Source organism: Homarus americanus, unplaced genomic scaffold (genome assembly GCF_018991925.1).
Source record: "Homarus americanus isolate GMGI-L3 unplaced genomic scaffold, GMGI_Hamer_2.0 scaffold48220, whole genome shotgun sequence".
Taxonomy (NCBI): domain Eukaryota; kingdom Metazoa; phylum Arthropoda; class Malacostraca; order Decapoda; family Nephropidae; genus Homarus; species Homarus americanus.
The window spans coordinates 3,009,631-3,034,600 of NW_024755060.1; the positions used below are offsets into that span (position 1 = coordinate 3,009,631).

The following is a 24,970-nucleotide window of genomic DNA, read 5'->3' on the forward strand; positions in this document are numbered from 1 at the left end:
CACAGTCTGTTACATGGAGGCTTCACATACAACAGACTCCCCTTCTCTATACAGTCTGTTACATGGAGGCTTCACATACAACAGACTCCCCTTCTCTACATAGTCTGTTACATGGAGGCTTCACATACAACAGACTCCCCTTCTTCTCTACATAGTCCATTACATGGAGGCTTCACTGTAATGTTAACTTAAACAGCAACTTGCAACATTTATATGATAAAAGGAACAGTGAGTAAGTTGTTATAATTTGGCACTTTTGTTAACTCTCTAGTGTTGTGTTAACTAACAATTTTTGGACTTTAATTGTGGGTGTTAATTTGAGTATTCTTGTTGTCTTATTTTTTTTTTGGGGGGAGGGGGATTAAATCAACAATTGTGGTTGTTAATATTGGTGTTGTGGTGGTTTTGTTGTGTTGATTTTCAAGTTTTGGGGTTAAATTAACATTGGTTGTGGTTGATAATTAACATACTTAGTGTTGAGTTACCTAATGTGGTTTCTCATGTGAACTTAAGATCAATCGTCTTGTCAAACTTGGGAGTGAGGTAAATTATGTGGTTTATTTGTGTTGTTTATCTTGGGATTGTTAACTATCATGATAACTTAACAAGATATAACAACCAAGTTAAGTTAACAAAACAGATGTTAAATTAACCAAACAACCATAAAGTTAACAATAATTAGCGCCTTTACTATTATAAGTAACAAGTAGCGTCGCGAGGCCTTAAGTAACCCATATAAGTAAAATAAAGTGAAGTTTTAAATGAAGCAAAGATCAACCCATTCTTAAAAGCCACGATTATAAGTAACTTTAAGTAACTTTAAGTAACTTTATCATTCTACCCCTACTTAAGTGCACAAATAAGTAGATAAGTAAACGAAGACAAACCCATCTAATACTTAAGCAACGATTTAAGTAATCTAGTAAAGGAAGACAAACCCTTTCTCAATGTCATAATATAAGTAATTTAAGTATTTTTTTTTAACTAATAACATAAGTAAAAGCCATTTAAGTGGATTTAAGTGAAAACAAAGAGTATCATAAACCAAATTTCACCCAATTTAAGTATAAGTAACTTCATATAAGTAAAAGCAAAATAAACCCATTTCATAAACCAATGCTTTAAGTAACTTCATATAAGTAAAAGCAACATAAACCCATAAAATAAACCAATGCTTTAAGTAACTTGTAAGTAAATCATTCTACTTTAAAGTGCACTTATATAATCCACAAGTAAACCGTAGAAGTGTTTTATTAAACCATTTCCGTCTACAGCTATTTCTTGCATGCTGAAATAAACCAAATTAAAACACAACTTAAACCAAATGTTACTTTGTTTGGTTTAAGAAGCTAAATCAACTTAAACCAAACTGTTTTTCATCTTTGGTTTAAGGCGATAAAACATCATAAACCAGTGTTTTTCCTTTGGTTTAAGAAACTAAACCAAAATTAAACGAACTCTTTATCATCCATTTGGTTTAACATATTAAACTGAGTTAAACAAAGTTTTTTCCTCTGGTTTAAAAAGCTAAACCAAGTTAAACCAATGAGGTTTTCATCTTGTTTGATTTGGCAAAGTAAACCAAGTTAAACCATTGTTTTTTCTCTGGTTTAAACAGTTAAACCAAACAATTAAACTAAGTCTTGTCTTTCCAATTTCCGAGTCTGTTTTAATTTCTGTTTTAAGACAAATAGACCTTGTTTGTTTGTTTGTTTGTTTATTTGTTTTTAAGATTGTGGTTGTTGTGGTAGTTGTAGTAGCTATTAGTATGCCAAAATTACCACTACTACTACTACTACTACTACCACTACTATCATCAGATTTCAGATTGTGGTTGTTGTAGTAGTAGTAGCAATTGTAGTTGCTACATTTGGATACTAGTAGTTGTAACAGCTATAACAACCACAACTACGAGTATTAATTAACATTTACTAACACAATCACAACCACAATCTGAGATCTAATGGTGGTAGTAGTAATAGAAGTACTGTAGTAGTAAAATAAGACATACCAACTACCACAACTAACCACAACTACCACCACAACTACCACCACAACCACAATTTAACATCTCAAGACCCAAAACTAACATAACTTAACATTACTTACTTTCTCGTTGAGGCTAAATTATAATTATTAACATAAATTAACATAAATTAACTTTTATAAGTCAATTTAGGAGGAAAATCTAACATTCTTGGACAATAAAGCAAAAAAAAACACATTACCTGTCGACCCATTTGTGAAATATTTTACAAGAGAATCTATCATGTCAACCAAATTTAAAATTGGAGCTATTCTATTTAACAGATGCTAATGCAGTAATCTATTTTAACCAAACCATTCTGGCAATAGATAGATAGATAGATAGATACACTAGATAGATAGATACACTAAATAGATAGATAGATAGAAATAGATTAGATAGATCGGCAATAGCTTTCTTAACGTTCGTAGAAAATATAGAAGTTGAATCCAAACCTAAAATTTATGATAGACAATAGATTTATGTACAATAGATCGAAATTGATGAATAAAAAACCACCCAATAGATCGAAATAGATAGATAAGTTATAATAAACCAAAAGAGATGTATAAAAACCATAATAGATTGATACTGACACATAAAATCCACAATAGATCAAAATAGATGAACAAATACCATAAATTGACAGATAAAATACCACAATAGGTCCCAAGCTATTATAAAACTAACTATGAAAACAACTAAAGCCGACTCGGTTTATCACACCAAAAATACTATTAAACCAACATAGAAGAATTGTTAAACCACTAAAACAAGCAAAAAAACCAGGCAGAGTTTGTTCCTCTGTAAACAGCTATTAAAACAAGTTAAACAAGGCAGGTTTATTCCTCTGTAAAAAGCAATAAAGCCCTACTAACCACTGATGGTTTATATAAAACACCTAAACTGGTTTTTTCCTGTAAAGAGGTAGTACCTATCATTAGTTACACCTCCTATGGTTTATAAAAATGCAATTACTAACAATTATTCCAAGTGCAATATTTTGTTTAAAAATCAAATTAAATAAACCCAAAACAACCATTAAACCTATGTATGGTTTATAATAATGCAATTACTAACAAACAAACCAGATAAAACAAACTATAAAACACCCATTGAACCACTAGCTTGTTTGGTTTATAAAAGAACATTTACAGACAATTAAACCAAATGCAAAGTTTTATATAAACCAAAATCAACCAAAACAACCACAAAACCAAGTGCTATGTTTTACAGACACTGTTAAACCAGCATGCACGTGCAACCATAGATCAAATGTATACCTGTTTGGTTTAGTTTTAATTACTGCCTCAACACCAACTAAAAAATTAAACCAGGTTTATTAAAACATACTTTTGTATATCTTAAACCAGATTAAAACATATTGAAACACATTAAAATATTTTTCCATATCAAAATATCTTTTTGTACATCTTAATTAAACACATTAAATTGTGTTTTTGTAAACTTCAATAAAACAATTTAAAACACATTAAAACAAAAATATATGTTATTCCACATTAAAAAATTGCTTATATACGGTATCTCAAACCACATTAAACCACACAACATGAATCTGTTTTATATTTGTATATCTGCAATGGTTAGTGTGCTATTTTAGATTAATTAGTGTTTTATTGTGTTTTGGGTGTTTTAATGTGTGTTTTTTCACATTATTTGTGTTTTATCTGTTTTTCATTTTTTTTATTTTATCATTTTGGTTTAATGTGATTTTTGTGTTTTTATTGTTTTAAAATGTTTTTGTCTCTGGTGTTTTATTATGTTTTATAATAATAAACAATAAAGTACAAAAATAAATCTAAAACAAAAACATTTAACAACGATCAGACGCAAAATTTTGTGATTGATAACTTTTTTACAATAAATAAAAATATTTTTTACAATACAATCACTCAATCAACAGCTAAAATTTAATTACTTATTTATTACGAATTACTAAAGCAATAATTACAATCAATGAAAAGCTTAAATTGTATTATTAATAGTAGTACTAGTAATAGTAGTAGTAGAAGGAGTAATATCATAAAATTGTAGTAGTATAAGAAAGATAGTAGTAGTAGTAGTATATAGCTCAGAATGCAACAGGTGAGGTGGATACCAGTGAAGTAAACAAGATTCGATGGTCCATTACGACAGAACAACAGCACAGCCAAAGTGATAAGTTACAGCAACTGTTGCAAACGTTACTGATAAGGGCAAAAGGTTTCAGTCTCAATAAATGTACGGTAGGCCAGCAGAAGGTTTGCCCTCCCAATGCGTGTGTGGCTCTTCCTATGACGTCGATCACGCCATGGTGTGCAAGAAAGGGGGCTTCATATGCATGAGGCATGACGAAGTAAGGGATCTCACAGCAAATATGTTGAAGGAAATTTGTCGTGATGTCAGGGTAGAACCGACCCTCCTTCCATTGGACGATGAGAATTTCCAACATAGGACTCCAAACACATACAACGAAGCCCGTGTTGACGTCAGTGCTCGAGGATTCTGGACACGAGGACAGAGAGCCTTCTTCGACATCGGGATTTTTTATCCCATGGCCGCATGTCACCGTAACTTAGCTCTCGATGGTGCACACAGGAGGAACGAGAACGACATGATAAAGGCATACGGGGAGAGAATTCAGAACGTTGATCGAGGCAGCTTCACTCCTCTAGTGTTCACAACCTCTGGTGGGATGGGACCAAGTGCAAGACGCATTTACGCCAGACTCACGGAGGTGCTATCTAAACAGAAGCAGCAGCCCAGAAGTTATGTTACAGCTTGGTTGAGATGTCGACTGTCCTCCTCTCTCTTTAGGTCTGCTTTGCTCTGCCTCAGGGGAACGAGAGCATCGGCCCCAAAGCCAACAACAGTTGCAGATATTGACTATGAGGCAACAGTCACTGAATGCGGCTCAACCAGGATAGCTACTTATGTATTAGGATATTTAATTTTAAGGTAATAAAATGGCGGCGAAGGTGTGGTTATTGGGGGAGGATGGAGGACACGTTTTAAAAAAAAAGTAATAGTAGTAGCATAAGAAAGATAGTAGTAGTAATGGTTATTTCTGCCAAGGATATATAAACAAGTGTTAGGTGTGACAATTCTTTCTCCCAGTGTATGTGTGGATTGTCACCCTCAGGGGTGTGGCCTACACACCCAAGCGCGCACGTATGCCCCTACTACGCAGACACAGCAGTCCAGTCTGTCACCTCTCTGCCCTTTCCTCATAAGAACTAGTTTCTTCTTCTGTATGGGACCAAAGCAGATGTTGGAGGCGGACGTAACTGTCGCCCGAAGTGCGGAACACTATGCCGGGTAACAGACATTGTTGCGTCTGTGCTAGCCAGAACAGAAATTGCACGAGCTGTGGGATTGTACGAGAAACAACCGACCATGTGTGGTTTGCAGAAAGGGAAACAATTGCCGGAACCCACATGGCAGGGAGCCGACACAGGAGGCCACAGTGGATATCGCCGGGACCCAACCGCCCGATGATATCCTAAATGATAGCAGTGAGTCTACTTAACCTGAACATGTAGTACCAATAAATGCTGCTCCAATAGTAGCAGATGTCCACGAGGTGAATGACAGACAGCCACCACAGTGGAATGGCATGTCGATGGAAAATGCGGACATATGGGTTACAGAAACTTACTCAGAAATTGTCAGGTGGTCGCCAGCTAACCTGTTTGAACCACCGCCTCATAACCGAGTACACTCAGGACTCCTTCTTTGCCCCTTTAGCTCTTCAAATACTGGCAATAATACCACATGTATTCTGTCAAAGGACACACACACAAAGACTAAGCACAAAGAAAATGTGGCAGCAATGAAGAGAAGATTGACAATGTGGCAGAATGGGGCCCTTGATGATCTCCTATGTGAAGCAAGAACACTGCAGGAGACTAAAATTTATCGGAGACGGAATGCAAAACAACGATGACGTTGCAAGAAAGTTCGGAAACAAAATGTGTGTGGGAAAAGTGTCTTCGGTGGTAAGATCTCTCACAGAGGAATCCTCCGGTGGTGTTCTGCCAATAGACAGAGAGAGACGTTACACCAACTAAAGGAAAAACATCCCCCTGCAAGTGTAGAGGAAGGCATCAGGTTCCAAGGTGACTATATCCCACCAAATGCTGTCCTGTTTGAGTAAATTAACATGAGGTATGGTGTGGTAAAAAGAAGTGAAGACACAGGGAGTGGAAGGCCCTTCAGGCCCGGATGCAAACGGTTGGAGAGTCATCCTCAGCACTACCAAGTTTGGCCCCGTAGCAAGTGATCTCTGCACTGCCATTGCTGTCCTTGCAAGAAAGCTAGCAACCTCGCGCTGCCAACACTTCCATGCTCTGACAGCCTGCTGTCTCATTCCCCTGGATAAGAATCCTGGATGTAGGCCTATAGGGGTGGGGGAAGTGCTGAGGCGGATCATTGGAAAGTGCATAATGGAGGTGGTAAATGATGTCAGAGCAGCAGCAGGGAACCTGCAAGTTTGTACTGGCCACCAGGTTGGAGGGGAAGCTGCCATTCACGCCATGAGAACAATATTTGAGCAGCGTGATTGTGAGGCCATTCTCCTGGTGGACGCACTGCACAACGTCAGTGCTCGAGGATTCTGAACACAGGGACAACGAGCCTTCTTCGACATCATGATTTTTTATCCCATGGCCGCATGTCACCGTAACTTAGCTCTCGATGCTGCACATAGGAGGAATGAGAATGACAAGATAAGGGCATACGGGGAGAGAATTCAGAACGTTGATCAAGGCAGCTTCACTCCTCTAGTGTTCACAACCTCTGGTGAGATGGGACCAAGTGGAATATGCTTCTACGCCAAACTCGCGGAGGTGCTATCCGAACAGAAGCAGCAGCCCAGAAGTTATGTTACAGCCTGGATGAGATGTCGACTGCCCTTCTCTCTCCTTAGGTCTGCTTTGCTCTGCCTTAGGGTAACGAGAGCATCGGCCCCAAAGCCGACAACAGTTGCAGATATTGACAATGAGGCAACAGTCACTGAATGCCACATAGATCTGCGGTTCAACTAACTCAACACAGGTAGGATAGCTACTTATGTATTAGGATATTTAATTTTAAGGTAATAAAATGGCGGCAAAGGTATGGCTATAAGGGGAGGATGGAGGCCATTAAAAAAAAAAGTAGTAGTACGTAGTAGTAGTAATAGTACAGTATAAGAAAGATAGTAGTAGTAGTAGTAGCATAAGAACAATAGTAGTAGTAGTACTGTAGTAGTATTAGGAGTATTCATTATACAAACATTCTCCACAAACAAAGATACACACACAAACATATGATTTAAAACAAGAAAGTCGTTTGTGCAATAAAACACGCGTTTGTTTCAATCCAAGTGGTGCTTTAAGACAGTAATTAAAAACACCCATTTGTTTTAACAGACTTTTTGTTTGTGCGATAAAAAAATTATCAAAACATGGTGTGTGGTTTAATGTGGAATACCTTATACTAAAACACGTGTTTGTTTTAATCTAAGCGGGTACGTTAAAACAAGCCACGTGTTTTATTGTTTTATTTACATAGAATAACATTAAAACAACCTGCGTGTTTTAACAGACATGTTAAACCATTAAAACACTATTTAAGACAAGCTATGTGTTTTAATGTGTTTTATTAATTTTACAGTTAAAAGAGACTGACAAATATCCATGCAAGAAAAACAATAAAACATGAAAAAAAACAGAATTAAACCAAAAACACCTGGATGTTTTAAAGTTAATAAAACAATAATTAAAACACTAAAAATTAATAGCTACCTGAAGACCTAAAAATTCTAATAGCTTAAAATAATTAAAATTGTGATTTTTTTGTTCACCAAAATTCAAAACTATTTTAAATGTCTCTTAATATTCATTGTACTCTGTACTCTGTACATTAAAATTTTAAATAACTTAAATATCCTTAAAATATTACTTAAATGGTTCCTAAATTTGTAAGCATCCAGTGTTTTTTTGTTTAAAATAATAAAAGTTGAGTTAAACATTTTAATATTAGACAAAAACAGAGTAAAATTTAAGCCAAGCAAAAAAATTTCAGTCCAAATGAAAGAAATTATATTAATCTACAAACTAAGAACAAACATGTACAAAAAAAATAAATCACATTCAAACAAAAAAAAACACTGATGCATAAGAGTGACAAATGTTAAGCAGAAATAAGAAAAATAGATTTAGTGTAAAACAGACATTTCATATATAAAAAAAATCATTCATTATTCAACAAACAAAAAACACCAATTATCATACACATTCAACATCAAGATACATTCATTGTAAAACAAGCATAAAGTAAATAAAACAAGAGAAACACACAAGAACTCTTAGTAAAAAATTATTCAAACCAAAAGATATCGTCCAGGAAGATCCCAACACCATTAAAGTTGAGAAACATTCCCCTTCAGGCATATAAACAGAACATTGTAAAAAAAGTGTAAAACATACATTCAGGATAAAACAAACATTCGATAAACCAAAAATTAAACATTAAAATTCATCCAAATTGATCCAAACACAAGGACAAAATCATACACAGTCAGAATGAAAAATGAAAAACAGTCAGTGTAAAACAAACATTCGATCAGTGTAAAACAAACATTCAAACATTAAAAAACCCGTATTCACCTTCAGAAAATGAACAATCAAAGGAAACAGAAAAAATGGAAGAGTAAAAACAAATATCCAATCAAAACACAAACACTCAACATCCCCCCCCCCAGTGAACCAAACACCAATTAAACAAAATAAAAGTAATTGCCAAAAAAAACAGAAGAATAAAAGCATCAAACACCAAGAAAGAATTTACATGTAAAAGAAACATTCAAAAGCAAGAAAAACAAAAGGTTTTAACAACTAGCATAAAACAAACACACATACATAAAAAAACACAAGAAAAACAGAAGCGCATTATATTATTCAGCATGAAACAAACACCAAACATGATCCACATAGAACCAGACACCAAGAAAGGGCTAAACTGGAGGTAGTTAAACGCTCACCTACAGCTGACGGCACCATTCCATTTCTAGCCAGTAATACTACAAAAAAAAACAATTTAAATCACGTAAATTATGTTTGATTTACATGAAAAATCACCCGTATTTACATTTGGGTGATAAATGAAATGTGAGTTTCATTTAGGTTGCAAAACACCCCAATGTAAATTGTTTCGGGGCGATCTGATGTGGTTCATTTGATTTACATGTTATAAAACAAACAAACATAATCACATTTAGGTGATCTTATGTGTAAATCAATCCAAAAAAAAAAACACAGCATTGTTTTTGTACTAAACATACACAAATTTACACGTCAAAATATGTGTTTTTCACAACCCTAATATACTAGCAATGTTTTACGCTACATGTCATATGCTGTAGTTTTTCTCCCTTGTTTTTCTTGAGATGTGATGACGTGTGTTTTATGGTAATAGACAGACAGATAGACAGACAGACAGACAGACAGACAGACAGACAGACAGAGAGAGAGAGAGAGAGAGAGAGAGAGAGAGAGAGAGAGAGAGAGACAGAGACAGACAGACAGACAGACAGATAGATAGATAGATAGATAGACAGAGACAGAGACAGAGACAGACAGACAGACAGACAGACAGACAGACAGACAGACAGACAGACAGACAGACAGACAGATAGATAATAGATAGATAGACAGACAGAGACAGAGACAGAGACAGACAGACAGACAGACAGACAGACACAGATAGATAGATAGATAGATAGATAGATAGTTAGATAGATAGATAGATAGATAGATAGATAGATAGATAGAAGACAGACAGAGACAGAGACAGACAGACAGACAGACAGACAGACAGATAGATAGATAGATAGACAGAGACAGACAGACAGACAGACAGACAGACAGACAGACAGACAGACAGATAGATAGATAGATAGATAGATAGAAACATCATCACACCTCCAAACAAACACAGAAAAAACCAAACTTATGATTTATGGCACAAACACAACCTGTCAACAACACCTTGGTCAGTGTGTGTGTGTGTGTGTGTTTTATTCAGATCCATTACACCCAAACTATAAACACTCGAGACTTTTTAAACCAATATAAACCACAGCTGTGTTAGTTAAGTTGTTGACAGGTTTTAGTATATACTGTAATTAAAACTGAAAATAAAACAAGCTGATAAAACTACAACACATAACCACCTTTGTGGTTTAATTAACATTCAGGTGATTTTTTGCCACCCAAGCCAAAAGTAAACAAAATTCAAACAGGTTTCTTGGAGATGTTTTCACAATAAACAAAAGATAAACCCAAAATTATCTTTTGGTTTTATTTTGTAAATAAAAAACAAAACAAACAAGGTTTTTCTTTTTTATATAAACCAGATTTTTTAATAAACCAAAAATAAACCAGAATATTTTGATTTTTTTAAACAAACCAATTTTATAAAATAAACAAAAAAACAGACCAGATTCGTTTTTTAAATAAAACAGATTTTTTTCATTTCATTAAATAAACCAAATATAAACCATATTTTTGTCTCAGGTTTAACAAGCTCTAAGAATATATACAATTCTAAACCATAATGTCTAAAATATGTTTCTTTTAGACACAAAAACCAAATTATAAACCAATGACTAAAATAAGACATGCATGAATTATTAAATAAATAAAACTATGGTTTAACAAGAAGTCTAAACCATTTATATATCAATTATGTCTAAAATTGTGTTCAAATTAGACTTAAATGTCTAAACTGAACATTAAACCAATTTCAATGTCTAGAATCAATCAGACATGCAGCAAAATTTTTCTAAAAGCAAAATAACCAATTTTAAGATATTTTAGACATATACTATTGTCTAAATAGTCTAAAGTGTCTAAATTAAGCAACTTCAATATCTAATTTGAACATTAAACCAATTTGAATGTCTAAAATCAATCAGACATGCAGCAAAATGTCTAAAAGCAAATTTACCAATTTCAAGATATTTTAGACACAATATTGTCTAAACTTCTAAATACTGTAATGTCTAAAATCAAACATGCTTGACACTTATGTCTAAAAGTAGCCATTAGACAGGTTAAGGAATGAAGTGGTAGAAAATGAGGTTAATTGAGGTAAAGAACATGGAATGTGTGTCTAAGATTGTCTCAATATACATAGGTTCATGCTGTGTATAGACAAATTTCTCTGGGTGAGTGTAGACATGTGTCTGTGTGTACGTAGACTTAAGACATCCCATCCAGACAGACATAAAGCCATGAATTAGCTAAAAACCAGTGCATCACGTTTTCTGTTGCAGAGAAAACGAACCATTAAAAGGCTATACCAGTGCACCATGTTTTCTGTTGCATAGAAAACGAACCATTTAGAAGCTAAACTATGTTACTTTCTAACCCAATTTAACGTTTTCTTTAACATGCTCCTATTACATAGAAAACGCATTCCAAAAAGCCATACAGGGTGTCTCATAGGTCGTGCACACATGTACAGGGTGTCTCATAGGTTACCCACGTGTACAGGGTGTCTCATAGATCACAAACATGTACAGGGAGTCTCATAGGTCGTGCACACACATACAGGGTGTCTCAGAGGTCACACACACATGCATAGGGTGTCCCATAGGTCACACATACAGGGTGTTTCATAAGACACACATACAGGATGTCTAATAAGTCACACATACAGGGTGTCTCATAAGTCATACACACAAATATAAAAGGTGTATCATAGGACACACACACACACACACACACACACACACACACACACACACACACACAGTGTCTCAAAGGTCATACACACACACATGTTCAGGGTGTCTCAATGGTCATACACACACATGTTCAGGGTGTCTCAATGGTCATACACACACATGTTCAGGGTGTCTCAATGGTCATACACACACATGTTCAGGGTGTCTCAATGGTCATACACACACATGTTCAGGGTGTCTCAATGGTCATACACACACATGTTCAGGGTGTCTCATAGGTCGCACACCTTATGAGACACCCTGTAGATTGATGGTCACCGCAGGTAATACTTCCATTTCCTAAACTGCATCTTGCGGTGCCTAGTTCTGTTGTTTTATTGATAGGGAAGCATCTATTTCTTTTTTAAGTAACAGATCATTACAGATTTTTCTTATGACTTATTTTTTGATGCAATGTAACACAGCTGATGTTACATTTTTTGTGACGTTTCTGTGTTTTATGTGATGTAACATAGCTAATGTTACATTTTTTGTGAAGTTTCTGTGTTTTATGTGATGTAACATAGCTGATGTTAGATTTTTTGTGACGTTTCTGTGTTTTATGTGATGTAACATAGTTGATGTTACATTTTTTGTGGCAGTTGAGTGTTTTATGTGATGTAACATAGCTGATGTTACCTTTTTTGTGACATTTGAGTGTTCTGTGTAATGTAACAGAGGTAACATTATGTTTCTGTGATGTGACAGCTACAGTTACATTTTTATGTGATGATTAATGTGCTTCATGTGACGTAACGCATCAGTGTCGAGGAAGAAGGAGAGGGAGGCGTTACGTAGAGCTGTTACGGGTCGTTATGGGCTGTTACGGGGCTTTTTAACCCTCAACGCCCCGTAACAAGACATTGTCTGAGGAAAAGGTAAGGATAAAAGAGTAGAAAGAAGAAAAAGAAAAAAAGAGGATAAATTGCAAAAAAATAAATAAATAAAAAACAGAGAAACAGAAATAAACTGGACTTACAGCACAGGAAAAAAAATTCTGGCAAAGAAGAGAGAAAAGAAAAAGCAGAAAATTGGTGAAATTCGGCAAAAAAACACACAAAAACAGAGAAAAATAGGATTTAAAGCATAAAGAAACAGGACTGACAATAGAAAAATAGGAATTAAAGCAACAATAAGGGGAATTAAAGCAAAAAAAAATAGGGGAAGAGACAACAAAATAACAGAATTTAAAGTAAAATTTGGGAAAAGAGAAAAAAAAGGGGAAATACAGCACAGAAAAAACTAGACTTTACAGCACAAAACAAATGCACTTTGTTTACTTACCATTGGGAACAGCAGCTGCAGGCTTCTTGGTTTGGACGCGAGCTGTTGCATTGTTCACCTGGATGTATACAAACACAATGAATAAAAAAAAAAATGCCACATCTTAAAAAATACAGCGTAAATCACCGCCAAAGTTTAATTAATTTGAATTGTCCAAAAGTCAAGCTTAATTTTGCAGTAAAAGCTTAAAAGTCACCTTTAATGCTTAAAGTCAAGCTTAAATATAGTGACACCTATACCTAAAGGACACAAGCAAAAGGAGTCACATTAAGTGAGTCAGCTTAGTTAGGTAAGTCAGCTTAAAGTTAAGAATGTAAACTCTATGTGAAGACTGTTAAGGATGTCATAATATGTCAGTTAAATGCAAAGAATATCCGCATTCCAAAAAAATGGAATGATGGAAAAAATATTTATTAGTTTTGATTATAAAACATAGCTTGATGATGACAGACTGTCAAGAATATCAGCTTAATGGTCAGCTTGTCAGCTTGAAAACACAACACCAGATTCCCCCAAAATATTGCATGACTCTAACTCAGCTTGATGCAAAACCTGTAAAATATGTCATCTTCAAGGCAAAACTGTCAAGACTGTCCGCTTAACGTAATGCTGTCAGCTTGAATTAAGACTGTCAGCTCGACGTCAGGGTGTGTACCCTTGACGTCAGGCGTGTTACCTCAATCTTGCGACCTTCCACAACTGTGCCGTTCAGTGACTCCCTGGCCCGGTCTGCATCACCAGCTGAAGCGAAGGTCACGAAGCCAAATCCCTGAAAAATTATTTATTAGTTAAAATATGGTAAAAGGGAAATGTACATTAACTTACTAAAACTAGATTTACTGTAACTTATGCCAATTTAACCTATTCAGAACTGACCTTAATGTAAACTTCCATAATTTAAGCTAATCTAGCTTGATCTAATTTAACTTTAACCATATAAAAACCAATTTAGAGTAACCTTCCCTAATGTAATGTAATTTAACCTAATCCAACCTGATCAAAACCAATTTAGAGTAACCATCCCTAATGTAATGTAATTTAACCTAATTCAACCATATAAAAACCAATTTAGAGTAACCTTCTCTACTGTAACTTAACCTAACCTCGCCTGCTTTATTAAAGATCATGTAATTTAGCATAAATTAACCTAATCTAATTTAATTTATTCTAATCCAAAATAAATTAACAATATTGAATGCAATTTAACCTAATTTACAGTAATTTACTTTAACTTAACATAATGTCCCTTAACATAGTAAAAATATACCCCAAATTTTGGCCAAAATAATATGCCAACAATCTATACAAAATCATGACTAATACAGTAAACCCTCGATAACTCAGCATTTGATAACTCGGAATATAATATAATTCTGCATGGATATTGTGTCGGAATGTATTAGTATTACTCGGGAAATGCCGAGATATATAAAATTATCTGGGAAAATCTTGGCATATCTGGCCACCTGCATCACGTACCATACCTCTGTGTCACCTACCATACCTCTGTCACCTACCATACCTCTGTGTCACCTACCATACCTCTGTCACCTACCATACATCTGTGTCACCTACCATACATCTGTGTCACCTACCATATCTCTGTGTCACCTACCATACCTTTGTGTCACCTACCATACATCTGTGTCACCTACCATATTTCTGTGTCACCTACCATACCTTTGTGTCACCTACCATGCATCGGTGTCTCCAACTATGATGCTTCAGTTTTTGCCTGTAGTGCTGGTAAGTGTTAATTTTTTACATTTAATAATTACATGTACATGTACACATGTATGGGTCGATAATTTTTATTGTTGTATTTTTGTAGGAGGGAGGAGTGCCTCGATAAGTCGGTATTTGGGATAACTCAGCAAGGCCAGAGCCCCATATGTGCCGAGTTATCGAGGGTTTACTGTATGGACATACTATAGCCTAACTGTAGCTTAATGTATCCAGATTATAAAAATTATTATAATTATATGAAGCTTAAACATCTTAATTATAGCCAAATATACACACTATAGCCTAAAATACCCAAAACATAGTCAAATCTAAGGCAAATTCAAACAAATGTAGTGATAGAGCCGTCTTTTGCCATATTGAGATGCTGACATACACAAGCTTGTGCTGAAATGAGAAGGTGGAGGGGAGGAGAGCTAAGGGTTGGTCAACACATCCAAATATATCCAAGATATAGCCTAACTGGGAAATAAAATTGCATAATACAATACTGTATAATATTTCCAAAATATTACCTAAAATAGCCAACAATATCAATAAAATAGCATATTATATTCAATTACATTCATACTATAGCTAAACAGAGCAAAACATAACTTAACATACCTTAAGTATAACCTAATAAGGAAAGTTATTAATACTGTATAATTGTTGGTAAATTTTTACTTCTGGACAACATGGGAATCTTAGGAGTTTTATCTCTGCAATCAAGAGTTTAGACGATTTTAAGACACTTTTCTTCTATGAAATTTCCCTTACAAATAACCTAACCTTACATATTAATTGTTGAAACCACCTACAGTAAAGATAAGAATTTGAAGATTCCCGTGTTGCCCGAAAGTAAATATAGTAATACTGTACCTAATTCTGTAATGTTACCTAATACAGTTATATCCCCATTAGCCAGAGCAATTAGAGCAGAGCACTTCCAGGGATGATAGATTTCTGGGTAACGAGACGACTCTCTCAAATCCTGAAAAAATGCCCATCCCGGGAATTTTCTAAGTACAGGGGGCCCCCCAAATGCGCAGGGGTTAGGTTTACAAAATGGCTGCGAATTGCCAAATCTTTGAATAACATTTGCTGACCAGTGGGGGGTACATTTTTACCTGTGTACAGTACAAAGAAATGTATATTCCCTTTATGTGTTTGCCCTTAGGACAATTATTTATTTACCTGTATTGTATATACAGTATGTGTGTGTGTGTAGACACACACACACACACAAAACATATAAAAATAAATAATAATGGGAAAATACCCTCACAAATAATGAGAAACATATGTATTAAAAATGTGAGTCTACCCTCAAGTCCATGCTTTATTAATAAAGTAATAGAGCACAGACTTGAGGGTAGACTCACATTTTTAATAAATTTGTTTCTGATTATTTGTGAGAGTATATTCCCATTATTATTTATTTGTATATATTTTGTGTGTGTGTGTGTGTGTGTGTGTCTACATACATACATACATACATACATACATACATACACACACACACACACACACACACACACACATACTGTATTTACAATACAGGTAAAGTAAATTACTGTCTCTAGAACAAATGGCTCCCTGTCCCAGCTGCGAAAATGCCAGCAACTTTAAAACTACCCACAGACATTTGAGAAAATTTCTGGAATTATTCTTGGAATTTTCCAGAAAATGCACCTAATTCTCAACCTCAAAATTTGTTTTCCCAAACTCAGAATTTTCTGGAAAAATTTTAATCAAATTTCAATTGCAATTATAGTAGAGTTCAGGCTAAGAAGAATTCTGGCCTGCAGATACTGTACAGGTAAACCTCAAAAGACAATAACCCGATCAGCGATATTTCACTATAACGATGGTCATAAATTAAGACCATCTTACTATCCGGTATATACAGTACTGTACAATAAAATAAATCGCCATTGGTTGGAATTTTCGTTATCTTGAGTGCAAATTATGGGTTGTATATACTCAAATTAATTGCTGACTTGCAAGAATTCCAGCAATGCCAATTATATTTTTGTGCATCAAGTCAGTGATATTTTATAAGGATACAATATTTATCCCTATGTAAGAGGCATCCCAACCTTAGCTTGTAAGCCTATACCCCTTGCACCACCACACGACCAGCCCAGGCATTACAGCCCTGTGCTTGGTTCTTTGTCGATTGTAAACCCACCACTACATGGCTCCACTATTATCGACCAGTATCATACATTGTATTTATCATTGGTGGGGTTTCTTCTTATAGTGAGATGACTGCACTAACATTTGGATTAAACTGTGTCATGGTTACTGTGAAATTATATTTTCTGTGTTTTTGTGACTAAGATGCGTCGACTCTGTTGTTTTGAAAATGTGAGCAGTGTCGGCCGCTATCATTGTTTTTGTCGTTTGCTCTATTTTTGTGACTGTGAAGTGAGCAGTGTAACTTTGACAATGTCTGGGAAGGCCAATGCATCCAAAACAACCGTGTCTCTGAGATGAAGCTTGACACTGTTAAACAGCAAGCGGGAACATGTGATAATGACCAGGCTTATTCTTCAGGATGTGGTGAGAGTTGTTTAATTGTTTTATACTGACAGTAGTGGTGTGTTATGCTCAGTTGGTTAAGTGCTCTAGATTATATTGTTTGAAGTTTTCTTATATTATGTTATGTTATGTTTATTTGTGTTAAGCCAATTCTGTTACTTGAAGCTTAAATTGTAATTACAGGTACAGTTTATTCTGTTTATTACAGATCTATGGGCACTAATGTTGCATTAAGTTGATAAAGACTCCCAATGCTTACCTGCATTTTCATAACAAGTAGTATTGTAGGAATTGTTTTGTCAGTGATACACGTATGTTTGGGCACTGGCTGGGAACGTATCCCATTGAACCCCATGTTATAATGCTCCCTATTTAAGATAATTCACCAAGCGATGTGATTTTCAGGAATATAAACCCAAAAGTATCTTTAGGTTTACCTGTATTACTTTATCTATAATACTGCCTAAGTTTTATTTAATATAACATTATATATCCATTCAGTAGCTTACCACAGTGTATTGTAAGTAAATTATCCAAACAAAGTTAAATATAGTCAAATACAAGCTATATATAGACTAAAATACCTTAAATATTGCTAAATACTGTATAACCTATTACTATAGCCATACCTTTGATCCACGCTCATTAAAGATGATTTCCACATCCAAAATTGTGCCGAATTTCTGCAGATATAAATAATAACAAATACATGTGTTATTATTGAGAGAACAGTGGCTAATTATAGGCACTAGTGTATAATTTAGTGGTCCCCAACCATATTATGAAGCCTATGAGGGTTTATTAGAAAGTTGCGAAATATTTAGGAGTCTTTGTCACAGTGAAATTAATGAAAATATGTAATAATAAGACTTTATATTTAGAGAAAGAGAGAGAGAGAGAGAGAGAGACGAACTGCGCATCTGTTGTATACAGGACCTGTATATTTTCACCAGAGAGAGAGAGAGAGAGAGAGAGAGAGAGAGAGAGACTAAATAATCTCAGGGGCAGATCCAGGAATATCAAAAGGGAGGGTGGGGGGCTCTAAGAAATTGGCCCCCCAAAAAAATTTGAAATCTGACCAATATCATGGCCATTTTGAAGCCATGTACACTTAATATTAGGAGATATTCTGAAGTCAATAATAAATACTTTTTACTATACAAAAACGCCTGAGTACAATACTGCATTAAAAAAAAGTACAGTGGTCCCTCAGTTAACGAATTAGCTCCCATAAGGATTTTCAGTTCGATTAACGAATAAAACTTTGATTAACGAAATCCTTACGACAAACACGTTTTGTTGTGCGTATCAGGCGATCAGCTGATCGGCTAGTCCGCCAATACAGTAATCAGTTCTATGTTTACATTCGTTTCCAGTGTAGTAAATTATCAAGAAAGTTGTGTTCTTGAATATTTTTGCATTTTTTATATTAAAATTACTGGTCATTCTGAAATTTAGTTAACATATTGATAATATATACAGTACAGGGAACAGTTTTTGCGTGCCAATCAGCTGATTGAATCACCCAACAACCCTTCTCAGTTTAACTTTGTTTACAGTGGAGTGAACATTGAGTTTGTTGGTCTCTTGAATATTTTTGCATTTTTACATTAAAATTATTGGTCATTCTGAAATTTAGTTAACATATTGATTATATACAGTGCAGAAATTATTATGAAACACAAAGAAGGCATTAGAACCAATGCACTCTGTAAAGAATATGGCATGTCATCATCGACTACCTCTACAATCAGCTGTTTGATATGTAAACAAAGCTGCCGGGAATACGACATACATACCTCAAGGTCAGTTAAAATATAGTATTCTATTGTTTTTTGTTCATTACAGTATTATACAGTACAGCCACTCCTCGACTTACGACCACCCGGACATACGACCGCCCCAGCCGTACCAAAAATTTTTCAAATTACATATTTTCGAGTCCCGACGTTAGTGATTGCGCTGTATACTGACAAAATTTTCGTTTGTAAGTCCCTTTAAAATGGCTGGCAAGCTTAAAAGTGAGAGTTCTCGTGGTGCTGAGAAGAAAAAGAGACAACCATTTTAGATTTTCTATGTGTAATTTAAGCATTTTCGACGTACGATCAATTAGACTAACGACCTGGATTTGGGTCTCTAACCCCGTCGTAAGTCGAGGAGTGGCTGTACTGTATACTGTACAGTACAGTATTTAGTTTATATTTAATGTTTTATTAATTCTATTACCGGTATACAGTACTTCGTATGTACTTTTTCTGTGAGTTGGAACCAATTACCCAATATCCCATTGAAATAATAAATTTGGTTAACGAACGACTCTGTGGAACCAATTGTGTTCGTTAACCAAGGGACCACTGTAATGTAATTTTCTGATGAAAATGGGGGGATCTGGACCCCCAGGAACACCCAGGATCTGCCCTTGAATCTCATATATACTGTACAGTTACTTGCAGTTTTACCTGTCTAACTGTTAACAGTTACATACTTTTTACATTTACTCTTGGATTATGCATTCTTAAAATGAGCTCCGAGTACTGGACTTCGTTACTTAATTAAAAGTATTGTTACATTGACAAAATGTTACTCAAGTAGAAATAAAAGTATCCAAATGTCAATGTTACTCAAGTACTGTAGAAGTAAAAAAGTATCTCATTCTTAAAATACTCAAGTACTAAAATTAAAAAGTAACAAAAAAAATATTAATTGTCTCAAATATTAAAATAAATCCACAGTTAATTATAATAAAAACTATTTAACTAAAGATTAAAATAAAAGATACAACATGGCACACGTTTATTTGCAATTTTTTCTTTTGAGATTAATTAATAACTGATTCTTAAAACCATGGTTGTCCAATCAGGTTCTTTTAGGCTTAAATATAAACCCAACATAACCTACCACAAGAGAATACATTCAGCCACTCTTCTCCCTACAGTCCATCGCAGGGATGGTGAACGGGTTGAGAATATATCCATCCAACACTATGATCACTTTCTTCCTCATCCACACAAGTATCGTTGACGTGAACTTATGGTCCACAGACATAATGTTGTTTCTTCTCGCATTAAGTTAGGATGCAGACCTATCTGGCATGTATCTGAGGTGGGGGATGACCCACACTTCTCTTCCTGTAAACTGTGTTACTGTCCCAACACTAACACCCTTCAACACTATTGTCTTCACTCAGGGACCTCCTACCACAGGGAGTCACTAACCAATATGTCACTACCTACTTATTCGTAATAATTTAGATTTAATTCTTGTATGCTACCCACAATTTGGTAGGTGATAACTCTTATTGCCCTTAAATCATAACAATATTGTCTCCTTATCACAAGTCATAGCGTATATATATATATATATATATATATATATATATATATATATATATATATATATATATATATATATATATATATATATATATATATATATATATATATATATATATATATATATATATATAATTTTAAGAATACTTAATACAAGAGTAAATGTAAAAAGTACACAAGTGGTAACAAGTTAGCGTGTAAAGCTGCAAGTAACTGTACAGTATATATGAGATTAATTTTCTTGAATGTAGATCCAAAGTTTTGGCACCCTCCACTATATTTACAGTGACAAAAGGTTGGAGACTACTGGTATAATCAGACATACTAGTGCTTTACTATTCATACTAGTGCCTTATTATACATACTAGTGCCATATTATACATACTAGTGCCTTATTATACACACTAGTGCCTTATTATACACACTAATGCCTCATTATACATACTGTGTGTGCCTTATTATATATACTAGTGCCGTATTATACATACTAGTGCCTTATTATTCACATAGTGCCTTATTATACACACTAGTGCCTTATTATACACACTAGTGCCTTATTATACACACTAGTGCCTTATTATACATACTAGTGCCTTATTATACACACTAGTGCCTTATTATTCACATAGAGCCTTTATTATACACACTAGTGCCTTATTATACACAATTAGCATTATTGTACATACTAGTGCCTTATACATACTAGTGCCTTATTATTCTGTACACTAGTGCCTTATTATACACTACCAGAGCCTTATTAGATACACTAGTGCCTTATTATACATACTAGTGACTTATTATACACTAGTGCCTTATTATACACACTAGTGCCATTATTATACATACTAGTGCCTTATTATACACACTAGTGCCTTATTATACACACTAGTGCCTTATTATACACACTAGAGCCTTATTATACACACTAGTGCCTTATTATACACACTAGTGCCTTATTATTCACATAGTGCCTTATTGTACATACTAGTGCCTTATTATACACACTAGTGCCTTATTATTCTGTACACACTAGTGCCTTATTATACACACTAGAGCCTTATTAGATACACTAGTGCCTTATTATACATACTAGTGACTTATTATACACTAGTGCCTTATTATACACACTAGTGCCTTATTATACACACTAGTGCCTTATTATACACACTAGTGCCTTATTATTCACACAAGTGCCTTATTAGATACACTAGTGCCTTATTATACATACTAGTGACTTATTATACACTAGTGCCTTATTATACACACTAGTGCCTTATTATACACACTAGTGCCTTATTATGCATACTAGTGCCTTATTATACACACTAGTGCCTTATTATACATACTAGTGCCTTATTATACACACTAGTGCCTTATTATGCATACTAGTGCCTTATTATACACACTAGTGCCTTATTGTACACACTAGTGCCTTATTATATACTAGAGCCTTATTATACATACATTATACATAGTGCCTTATTATTCACATAATTATACACACTAGTGCCTTATTATACACACTAGTGCCTTATTATACACACTAGTGCCTTATTATACTAGTGCCTTATTATACACACTAGTGCTTATTATACACACTAGTGCCTTATTATACACACTAGTGCCTTATTATACACATAGTGCCTTATTATACATACTAGTGCCTTATTATACACACTAGTGCCTTATTATACACACTAGTGCCTTATTATACACACTAGTGCACTAGTGCCTTATTATACATACTAGTGCTTATTATACTTATTATACACACTAGTGCCTTATTATACACACTAGTGCCTTATTATACACACTAGTGCCTTATTATACATGCCTTACTAGTGCCTTATTATACATACTAGTGCTATGTGCCTTATTATACACACTAGTGCCTTATTATACACACTAGTGCCTTATTATTACTAGTGCCTTATTATACACACTAGTGCCTTATTATACATACTAGTGCCTTATTATACACACTAGTGCCTTATTATATACTAGTGCCTTATTATACACACTAGTGCCTTATTATACACACTAGTGCCTACTACTAGTGCCTTATTATTACACTAGTGCCTTAGTGCCTTATTATACACTAGTGCCTTATTAGTACACTAGTGCCTTATTATACACACTAGTGCCTTATTATACACACTACACACTAGTGCCTTATTATACACACTAGTGCCTTATTATACATACTAGTGCCTTATTATACACACTAGTGCCTTATTATACACACTAGTGCCTTATTATACATACTAGTGCCTTATTGTACACACTAGTGCCTTATTATACATACTAGTGCCGTATTATACACACTAGTGCCTTATTGTACACACTAGTGCCTTATTATACATACTAGTGCCTTATTGTACACACTAGTGCCTTATTATACATACTAGTGCCTTATTATACACACTAGTGCCTTATTATACACACTAAATTTTAGCAAAATCTTATCCAATTAAAAATCACATGACAATCTGAGCTAAATAATAGTCACATGCACTGTAAAATCAGTGCCAAATTTACTCACCCCAAACATATTTCTCAAATCTGGATCACGAAATCTAAATGGTATATTGGAGACATGAAGTCGCTTGGGCTGCTCTTTGCTTGGTGCTGGTGTTCCAGGCTGCCCATTGGCTGAGGCATCTCCACTCTCTGGTTCATTCTGTGGGGTAGAAGATCCATATTAGGTCACTTCAGGTTAGTACAGGTCATGTTAGGTCATCTCAGGTTAATAAAAGTCAAGTTAGAGCGATTTCTTCAATTAAGATCAAATTACATAAAATTTCCTTTGTCATCTCCACTCTCTAGTTCAGTGGTTCTCAAACTGGGGCCAAGGGGGCCACAGCAAGATTTTAGGTGGCTATGGTGGGCTTTTATAAACTGTAGTAGTATTGTATATGTTTCAAGAAAATCTGGGAATTGTGTAATAAATAAAAGTTATATTATTTATTTTGATGTAGAAGAGAATTTCCCTTCTTTCTTACAATACCAAAGAGGAAGGCACACACAATCGGTGAAACTTTAATCAAGTCGTGTGCTATAAAAATGGCCAAGAGGGTTCTCGGAGAGGCAAGTGACCGCAAGATGCAGCAAATTTCCTTGTCAGACGACACGGTGAAATGGTGAATTGGCGAAATGTCTGATGACATATTAGAACAATTGATACAGGTGATCAAATCATCTCCAACTGGTATGTTTGCAATCCAGCTGGATGAGACTCTGGACTGATGTCTTGAGCACAGCTGGTTGTGTTTATTAGGTATGTTCTTTCATGTGACATCAAGGATAAATATCTGTTCTGTACATCGCTTGAAACCATCAAGACAGCTGCAGATGTGATGGCAAAACTGTCATATTTCTTTAAAGTTAACGGGATCATCTGGGAAAATTGTTGTGGAGTCTGTACGGATGGGGCTCCGGCGATGCTTGGATCAAAATCGGGGTTCCAGAAGCTTGTCAAGAAATAGCTCTGAATTTCAAGGTGGTTCATTTTAACATTCATCGCTTTACACTGGCATCAAAAACTCTCCCTGGTCCACCTTGCAAGATCTTGGAGGCAGTGGTCAAATGTGTCAACTATGTGAAAGCAGGAGCTCTGAACTCCGCCTTTTCCAAATACCTTTGTGAAGGCATGAATTCAGAGCTCGAAACCCTCCTGTATTATTCTATAGTGCAATTGCTTTCCAAGAGCAAAGTTGTGAAACACGTTTTATAACTTCAATGAGAGCTCAAGATGTTCCTGGAAATACAAGGCAAGGATGATTTATTGAGTCACTTCTATGAGGTTTTGTGTGAGCCACATCTTGCATACCTAGCAGATATATTTGAGCAGCTAAACAAGCTGAATCTCAAGTTACAATGCAAGGATACAAACATGTTTCACCTCATGGACTGTCTCTGTGCATTTCTTGTTAAGCTCCAGAATTGGCAAAGGAAAGTCAACGCAGGAAATGTTGCCATACTTGAGAATCTTTCAACTGTTCTTGATGAGACCAGAGAGGATCATCCAGAGCCAGCCCCAGCCATGTGGGCCCCCATCACTTAAGGGTCCTTTCCTGAATACAATACAAATTTGTTGTTTAGTAGGATTCGTTTTTCAATTCCGATGTGTCGTGTTGCACAACTTGCCAATATGGTCAATAAGGCAGTGACAGAGGCGTGTGATAAATGTTAAGCTGTGGAGGGGAAGCTGATATTATTGGGAGAGATCTGGTCACTGAAATTGTGAATCTTCCAAATTTGCAGAAAAAGATGAAAGACAACAAGACA

The 24,970-nt window shown here is 35.0% G+C and overlaps 1 protein-coding gene across 9 annotated transcripts in view; it reads right to left on the reverse strand.

Annotated features, from left to right (window-relative positions):
• Positions 1 to 24,970, reverse strand: part of LOC121856380 (RNA binding protein fox-1 homolog 1-like) — a 131,686-nt gene that overhangs the window by 37,017 nt on the left and 69,699 nt on the right. For 8 of the 9 annotated variants that reach the window (XM_042351924.1, XM_042351923.1, XM_042351919.1 and 5 more), the window contains 5 exons: positions 23,226 to 23,363; positions 17,981 to 18,034; positions 13,759 to 13,851; positions 13,083 to 13,140; positions 9,051 to 9,089 (listed from right to left, as the gene is read on the reverse strand). In XM_042351924.1, coding sequence (XP_042207858.1) covers positions 9,051 to 9,089; positions 13,083 to 13,140; positions 13,759 to 13,851; positions 17,981 to 18,034; positions 23,226 to 23,363 — 382 coding nt within the window. The remainder of the gene's footprint in view (positions 1 to 9,050; positions 9,090 to 13,082; positions 13,141 to 13,758; positions 13,852 to 17,980; positions 18,035 to 23,225; positions 23,364 to 24,970) is intronic. The other variant, XM_042351920.1, reaches the window with a different exon arrangement.